Consider the following 9,249-nt stretch of genomic DNA (forward strand, 5'->3'; position numbering starts at 1 on the left):
AAAATCTTTCCTAATACATATAACACGAACCTAACTCTAGATACCTAGGTTAGAGAAAGATGCTGAGGAGGACACTGTGTCAAAATTGACAATCCCCTCCCTATATAGGACTATATAACTTACAAACATTCACCTATTTTGAATGTTGACTATTACTGACCTTTCTTTCATGCATCTGTTTTTTTGTGAACATCAGAGCTGTGTTTTATTTCTTGGAAAACATTTTCAGTACCCGTTCCCTAATCTGTTTTGTTCTGACACCATAGATTACAGGGTTGAGAGCAGGTGGAATGACTACATAGAAATTGGCCAGAAGAATGTGAATGTAGCGTGGTATATTACGGCCAAACCTATGAGTCATAAATGAAAAGAAAGCAGGAGTGTAGAATGTCAACATGACACACACATGAGATCCACAGGTGCTGAGCGCCTTGAGCCGGGCATCCTGAGAAGAGAGTCGAAATACAGCACGAAGGATCTGGACATAGGAAATGACAATGGCTATAATATCACATACCAGGATAGAGATGGCACACAAGCCATAGATGATATTGACCTTGATGCTGGCACAGGACAGGCGGGCGATGCCCATGTGCTCACAATATGTGTGTGGGATAATTTGGTGCCCACAAAATGGTAAACGTAAGATGAGCAAGACAAAGGGTATGGCAAAAACCAACGGTCTCAGGAGGATGACCCAAGCAATGACGAACACCACCTTGTTCGTCAGCACCAATGTATAGCGAAGAGGGTTACAGATGGCCACATAGCGATCATAGGCCATGGCCACAAGCACAGCTGACTCCATGCCTGTGCACAGGTGGATGAAGAACATCTGGATGAGACATCCCTCAAATAATATTTCTCTCAGGTTAAGCCAAAAGATTCCAAGCATCTTGGGGATAGTGGATGTGGACAGGCCCAGGTCAATAGATGACAGAATGGCCAGGAAGTAGAACATGGGCTGATGGAGACCGTGTTCAGTCTGAATTACATAAAGGATGGTTATATTACCAAGTACAGCTGTTAGAAACACAACAAAGAAAGGAAAACCAATCCAACAGTGCATGTTTTCCAATCCAGGAATTCCCAAGAGGAGGAAAGTATTAGGGTGAAATAAAGTAACATTGTGTAAAACCATCCTTCTGTGATTGTTGTGTCAAAGTACAGCATAGACCAAAGGCATCACATCCACTGTGGGTTACAGACATGGGATACTAGACAGCATCCTTCTATAGTTCACCAAAACAAGAGACTGTATCAGAGAAACTTTTATCATAGTTATCCAGGTTGCTTGATCACAGAGGTTTGAAAGTACCTATGTCTAAAATTTAATGGTAAAAAGATTTTATTTTCTTCTTTTTCCCCTTTTATTGAAAACAAAATTATTTTCTCATACAATATATCATGATTACTCTTTGCTCTCACTCTACTTCTTATTTTAAAGGGGGTGATGGTGGTGGTGGTGGTGCTGGAGAGATGCTTCAGCTCCTAGCACTCAGTTCCAAGCACCCATGCCAGGCAGCTCACAACTACCTGTAACTTCAGTTTTAATGGATCTAACATTTTTTTCTAGAGGCTCTGTTACACTGCACTCTACACACACACACACACACACACACACACACACACACACACACACACACACATCCATTCAATTACATTCTAGATTTCGGTTAAGAAAATTGAGTGTCCAAAATGAACATTCCAGGTTCTAAGCTGAGATTGGCTGCAAAAGATGAGCTTGAGAATGTTTATTCCTGTGGAGCAGAAAGGTAGTGATTGACATTATAGAAGTCATCAATTAAGACTCATGAAATAAAGTCTCATGAAACGAAAACAATGGTTTATAGAAGTATTTTTTTGTGACTAATTACTTTATGGGCAAAAGTAGACAGATTTAAGATGGACAAAAGTCATTAAAGATGTACAAGACACACTTTTCTGAGCTGAGGAAACATAACTCACTTAAGTGCAGCAAAGCAGGACTCTCTAAGGGATATTTGTGTATATTTTGATTGATCAATTTCCTCAAAACATTTCTCATCCTACAGTTGTCTTCTAACCTTTCCTTTCCTGGTGCTCCCACCAAAGAGACATGCTACCTTGAAACCTGTTTATAAGTCTGCTTGCAGGGGAATGCGCAGATTCCTCTTCAATGGTGACCTGGTGACTGTACTTCTTGTCTCTCAGTATCTTCCTGCTGACTCTATCAAGAAAGAAACATGGATTTATGTACATATACACACAGAAGCACATATGTTCAAATGTATAAGCTATTACACAGCTACCAGGTAATGTTGGATCATATATATATATATATATATATATATATATATATATATATATATATATACACTGCTCTTCCATGTTAACTCTCATATTCTTGTTTTGTCAAATTTTTGTCATTACATTTCCCCCTAAGTCAATAAGGAAAAAATTCTAAGTCTCTTTCTCTTTCATGCATGAGAATTCTTAGGAAGGAAACGTTTCTTTTTGATATAGGAAGGAGACAGCAGCATGGAATTATAGTAATGAGTGCCAAGCAAGCCACTAATGTAGGAGATTGGAAGAAAAATTCCAAGAAAGAAACAACTATTTAGGAAAACAAACACTAAGCTGAGCCGTGATGACTATGTGGCTGCAGGGCTCGGGGAAAGAGATCTAGGAGACCTACGTCTCCAGAGTCCTTCTTTGTACTCACATTCACCTGATAAAAATGCTTATTTAAAAGTTTTGTCCATAGAAATTATTCAATATTTAGAAAAGTAACAAAGACTGAATCTACGTTCTGTTTCTCATTACCATGATTCTATTTGTTTGTTTAGAAGAAGAGCGGGGGAGGAAGTGGGACAAGAGGAGGTTATTTTCTTCCCTGAGTATAAGATTACTCATCCATGAAATAAAATTATGAAAGGTTTCCACAGAAGAAGGTCTTGAGACATGTGTTTCATTCACAATCAATCATTTTAAAAATTTTAAAGTTAATGTCTATCCTGTTGTTAAGAATGTAACAGAGGAAAGACTACAGGGGACTTGAGTCTGGCAGAGCTGCACTTTTCAGATATCAACAGGAACTAGCAAATGTGAAGTCCTCATCATTATTTTACCTTTCATAAATATTCTAAGACAGATGGTAATATTCATAATGTAAGGCAACTGGCGACTCTTGCATCTGCATCTATATTTACAAAAAAATTAGTTCTACCCCTGGGGACTACACCATTGCAATGTGATTAGCATTACCTTCTGCTTGAGGGGAAGTAGCAAGTAGATGGATTATAGTTCACTAGGTTACAAGTGATGAAGGACAGTTTCTGAACAGTTTAACTTCAGCGTTTTGTTATTCTATCTTCCTGTGGAATATGAGTTTGCATCGGAGCTATTCATCCAACCTATAATAAAAAATTTGAAGGAGACATACTCATGAGAAACAGAAAGCATGAAGAGAATAAATCTTTGATGGTTCAGTGGATAGACATAACCCAGATCAGTGAAAAATGCAGTGTACAGAAAGGACATCAAAGGTATCAAATGACATATAACTTTTACTAGAGAATGTGTAAGTCTGTATTTTAAAAAAATGCAAATGAATGTAGCTGCTACTCAAATGTTATTTGATTATGCCAATTGATTCTTGTAGATAGTTCCTTACCCATTTCCCAATATCAGAAGGTGTTACTCCCTCCCATGGTTATTTCACCTACTGCTCTTTTCCTTAATTTCAGATAGTCACAGAAAAGGATCCTTGTTCTCACTTGAACTTCAACACCCAGAGAAGTTGTAAATCTCCCTTAGCTTCCTTCTATACACCATATCCTTAGGTGCTTTTCACTGCACTCACAATCTCTAGAGGGAGACTTTTGGAAGACCCTGGGGGATAACAAAGCTCTGCTGTCAGAATTAAATTGTTCTGGTGTAATTAAATCTTCTCAGACACAGGTAACCCATATCCTGGTTCTTGCATCAGATTTTCAAATTTAGGAATATCTGTATAAATGCAAGAATTTTTTTCTTGTTATATCTTTAAACATTCTCTTTCTAATATGATTAACTCTGAATTCTTTATTATAACCCTGACTTAGGGTGAGACACCATCATGTTCACCAAAATATAGACTAATGATATAATGATACCAACAAAGCTGGCATATCATATTGTGTGTATATGTGTGTGCGTGTGTGTAGAGAAAGAGAGAGGAGTATTATGTTCTTAATCTCAACTTTGAAATGTGAATAATACAGAAATTCTTCAAATAAGGTTAATGTTTTTAAAATCTCACAGCATATGTGCTGATTATACCATTTTTCTGATGATGGAGATGTTGAGAAGAGTAAGGTTGCCCACATAGTGCTAATGAGCTGCATGCTCAGGCTTCCACCTTGGAAAGTTTTGTTCACAATCGAGAATGACTGGCTTCTTATGCAAAGCAGGATATGTGAGTTTCATCATTTTACTGTTCAACAAATATACGTTTATCATATCCTGTATAGCAGGCACTGTTTTATGCATTATATACTATTAAACAGTACTAACAAAATGTAGAAAAATCAAGTAGGTAGATAGATGGAAATATGAGTAATGGAGATGCTGATTGTAAAGCTAATGATTCTGAGTAGCGTTGTTAGGGGAAGTGACAATATGAAAATGACATTTAAGTAGACATTTGAAGGATGAAAGAAGGCAAGCCATGTGGGATTTATGAAGCCAGGAGAAGCATTCTCGTAAGAACAGAAAATATGAAGGGATTATAGTATGCTGGCTCATATCCAGGAGAACACAGTTGGTTCGAATTGAAGTCTTTGAAGTGACATAATTTGGAAAGCTCAACTTTCCACAGTCGTATACATCATTAGATTTTCAGCAATCGACGTGAGGACACAAGCAGTGTCTTAGTTAGGTTTCTATTGCTGCAATAAAACACCATTACCAAAGCAACTTGGGGAGGAAATGATTTATTTCAGCTTTACAGCTTATAATCCATCATGAGAAGAAGTCAGGGCAGAAAGTCAACACAGGAACCTGGAGGCTGGAACTGCAGCAAAGGCAATGGAAGAGTGCTGTTTACTAGCTTGCTTCTCATGGCTTCTTCACTTTGCTTTTTTATACAACCCAGGACCACCTGTCCAGGTGTGAAACAATTCATAATGAACTGGGTCCTCCAACATTAGCCATTAATGAAGTGGAAATGCCCCACAGACTTTCCTACAGGCCACAGGCCAATCCGATGACTCAATTTTCTCCATTAAAGTTGCCACTTCTCAGGTGATCTTGGCTTGTGTCAATTTAAAATAAAAATCAGCTCATGCAGGATCTAATAATCATTGTAGACCATGGAGGGATGGTCAATAAAGTTGTAATTAAATTATAGTCTCAAAAAATATCAAAGCAGCCATATATCAGATATTCAAAACATATATTGCAGAATCAAAGTAAAATAGTCAGAAATACATATTGTAGATTATAATAGCAAGAGGGAAGTTACTAATGAAGAGAGAATTGATAAAAACATAATAAAGTATTTGTAAAATAACTATAAAAAGTATAAAATATGTTATATTTCAAATGTATAGGTCATGTAGTATATGTCAAAGTAAAAATACTGAACCAAAGGCAAGGCCACAGAGATGGGAAGTTAACATTCAAGATAACTCAAAGCTCATTTTCATTTTTTGTAACTTTTTATGTTAACAGAAAAAGCAACCACCTTGTCAGAACATCAATAGCTACTTTTTAAATATTGAATTATCACGTGTGATAATATTTGCATGCCTTTTCATTCCTTCTTTGATCAAGTTGTAATTATTTTTTAGATTCTGAGGAATCTCATATCCCAAAACGAACAGAGAAACTGTTTCATTCCATTCTAGTAGTTAGAGGCGAGGAGGGAGTGACTAACTACTATAGGGAGATGCTTTTGCTCATGTCAGTTCTCATTTGTACACCTTCAGTTAGCTGCATCACATGACAAGGGAATCTCACCTGCACGTGTCAGCAGATATTTCTTCCAACTAGTCCTTCTATGAAAGTTCTAGTGCCACAATTAGTACCATTGTCTAAGCAATACGGTTTGATAGGTTGAGAAATTTTAGAATTGTCCTCTAATTAAGTAAATGCTCTTCTCTGTAGCATTGCGTTTGTTTCTATCTATTTACTTTGGCATACCACATAATTTTACTTTAATTCTGCAATTATATATTTTTAATTTCTGATATTTATTCATTAGTGTATTTTTTATTTTGGGGACTACAGTTTAATTACAACATTTATTCCTTCCCTTTCTTTCCTCCAGAACCTCCCATATACACCTCCCCGTTCACCTTCAAATTCATGGCTTCTTTTTTCACTAGTTGTTATTGCATACATTTATGTATATATGCATATATTCCTAAGTATGACCTATTGCATCTATATAATGCTATCTACATGTTTGTCTTGGGGGAGATGACTGTTTGGCACCAGATAATCAATAGATGTGCTCTTCCTCACAGAAGGCCACCTCTGGACACAGAAAAGCTTATAGGGCCTCAAGCCTACATAAAGAACTATAGGCAACTATGGAAAGATGGGAGCAGGATAATTTTTTTGATCTTTTATTTGACAGTTTATATGCACATATTTAAAATTTATATTGTATATATTATGATGAGTTTTATGAATAATGATGAAAAACGTTGTTATGATTGCCTTTTCACAAAATCATCTGTTCTTTTGATTTAAATCTACAGGGACCATAAGAGCATGTTACTACTACTGTGGTACTCACCCATCTACCTTCTCTATGCTGAGATCTTCTCTGGTTTGAGCTTGCACAGGTTTTGTGTTTGCTGTCACAACTACTCTGAACTCATATGTGCAGCTACCCTGCTCTTTACTGGTAGTTATCTGCTGCTTCTGGCTCTTTCACTCCTTCCACACCCTCTTGTATATTGATCCCTCAGTTTCCAGAAGAAGTATACATTATAGATATTCCATAGGACTGACAATTTTGCAGTCTTCTTATTCTCTAGACCATGGCCAATTGTGTGTCTCTCTGCATTTATAACCATCTCCTGAAAACAGAAGCTTCTCTGGTGAGAGTTGGGAGATCTTTGGATATAATGATAAATTGTTAGGAGTTGGTTCAATATTATGATCACTAAGAAAAATAATAGTAGTAGTAGTTGTCCCTTAGGGTCTATGATTTATCTAGCCATGGGTTCATTGTCCAAAAATAGTGCTATATATGAGCTTCATCTTATGGAGCATGACTTAAAGTCCGATAAGAAAGTGGCTAGTTACTCCCATGATGTAATGCCACTATTACAGCAGTGGTTATGTCCTGCCAGGTCAGTTATTATTGTAGCTTAAATGGTTTATATCTGCATAAAATTGATGATTTCCTTTTAGTGCACATAGCACATTCCAGAACTATGAAAGCTATCAAGTAGGAATTAAGCTCTCAGGTCAGTACTAGTTTGATGTCTCCATGTTCTATGGCTCAAGTATGTGGTATCTTCATCAATAGGGTCTTGCAGTCAAGTTCTGGAGGGTAAGTAAATGCATTATTGATAGCCTATAATGTTTTGGCATCAACGGAGCCTCAGTGGCCAAGAACTAGAAAAGAAATAATCCACACCTGACATTGGACATGGTTGTGTTAACCACTGATGTCTACTGGCCAGACACCTTTTCTCAGACATCAGACCACTGTTGTCCTGTTAAAGGGTAACACAATCTTAACTCTTCTTATGTATGTGTGTTACTGCTTTGATACATAGGAAGCTCAGAAAAGGTTCACACACATATGAAAGGTGCTTGTCCAAAACCCTACTTTCTTCTTTTTTGGTTTTCTCACAAGCTACAGTGTTCTTCACTGATCATGCAGGAATAAGAATTGAAATCCACAGGGATTTCTGGTTTTTTTTGTAATACTGGCTCTAGGGGAAATGGTAATGAAAGGTACTTCCTGAAAAATTGCAAAACCCTGATAAAAGCAAGCCAGAATGACACACAACAAAGGCAAGGTTCTATCCTGGGGCTCAGCCTGGTGAGTCTCCCATTTTTTAGCTTGCAGACATAAAAAAGGAAGTAGAGAACACAGAAGAAAGGATAGGAGACATGGGCTCTATTAGAGGCAGAGACTGAAGATGGAGCTTTTGAAAAGAATAGGAGCATGGCTAATTAAGGTCATATAAGACTACGAGAAGAGGCTAGCCAGTGCCTTTTAGAAAAGTTATTCTGCTTAATGTCTAGTGAATGATAGCATTTCTTTAGAAAAAAGTTTAAACTACTTTTGAAAAAAATTACCTATTCTAAAAATATAATAGATTTAAACATTGTTTGTTTGGCTTAATTATCTCTATTTTCTATATCAAGAAATAGTTATAAATTTAAAAAATTTAAATTATTTGTGGAAGGTAACATTTGCTCTTAACTTCCTTCAAATATAGGTTGAATTATTCAAGAAGTTAAGTTTTATGACAATCAATCCGATGCAGACTTCATACTCTGAATGATGGTTTGAACTGTTAGTATATAGTAGAATAGACAAGCAAAAACTTCATATAACCTAGGTAGGTAGGTGGAGATAGACGGATGGACAGACAGATAGATAGATAGATAGATAGATAGATAGATAGATAGATAGATAGATAGATAGATAGACAGATCATATACACACAAATGGCAGTGCTATGGTTTGAATTCAGAGCAATAGCATGATGAGAAAATCCTTCTACCAATGAGAAACAGCACAGTTTGATGATCTTTGACAGAAATATTTGTATTTAAATATATGGAAGTAGAGAAAAGAATATGCTTATAGTTTTAAATAACTACTAAATGCATTTTTGTCTTATAAGACCTTTTTGATATTATAATACAATTACAATATTTCTGCATAATCTTTCTATATTGATTTTTATTTTTGTGGGGGTTTTGTTTCTTGGTTTTCTTTATTTTGTTTTTGTTTTTGTTTCTTGTCTTTCTTTTTAGAAAGATATAGAAAGAGAAGTGGGGAGAAAGAACAAAAAGAGTGGGTAGAATTGTGGGCTAAATCAGGGAAGAGTTGGAAGAGGTAAAAAACCATGAACAAAATATTTTATATAAAAATTAAAAAAGAATTATTGATGTATTATATGTAGCTGTGTAGGTAACACTTATTAGATAAATATAGTACTTCCTTGTAGTCTCGTTTTTAAAGAAATTAAAATACATTTGCTGTACTAATTAATAGGATTCACTGAGATACTTCTCTGCATACAAATC

General features: G+C 36.1%; 1 protein-coding gene across 1 annotated transcript; it reads right to left on the bottom strand.

The window, feature by feature from the left end:
- Positions 1 to 205: 205 nt before the first annotated feature.
- On the bottom strand, positions 206 to 1,141 carry LOC128094368 (olfactory receptor 52E1-like). Its single transcript, XM_052712697.1, has one exon. It carries the CDS (start codon positions 1,139 to 1,141, stop codon positions 206 to 208), a length of 936 nt encoding a protein of 311 aa, XP_052568657.1.
- Positions 1,142 to 9,249: the final 8,108 nt, after the last annotated feature.

Source organism: Peromyscus californicus, unplaced genomic scaffold (genome assembly GCF_007827085.1).
Source record: "Peromyscus californicus insignis strain IS unplaced genomic scaffold, ASM782708v3 Scaffold_4__1_contigs__length_199733344, whole genome shotgun sequence".
In the NCBI taxonomy this organism is placed as follows: Eukaryota; Metazoa; Chordata; class Mammalia; order Rodentia; family Cricetidae; genus Peromyscus; species Peromyscus californicus.

Coding starts and splice junctions, on each gene's coding strand:
- LOC128094368 (XM_052712697.1), bottom strand. CDS start 1,141: ATGGTTTTACACAATGTTACTTTATTTCACCCTAATACTTTCCTCCTC.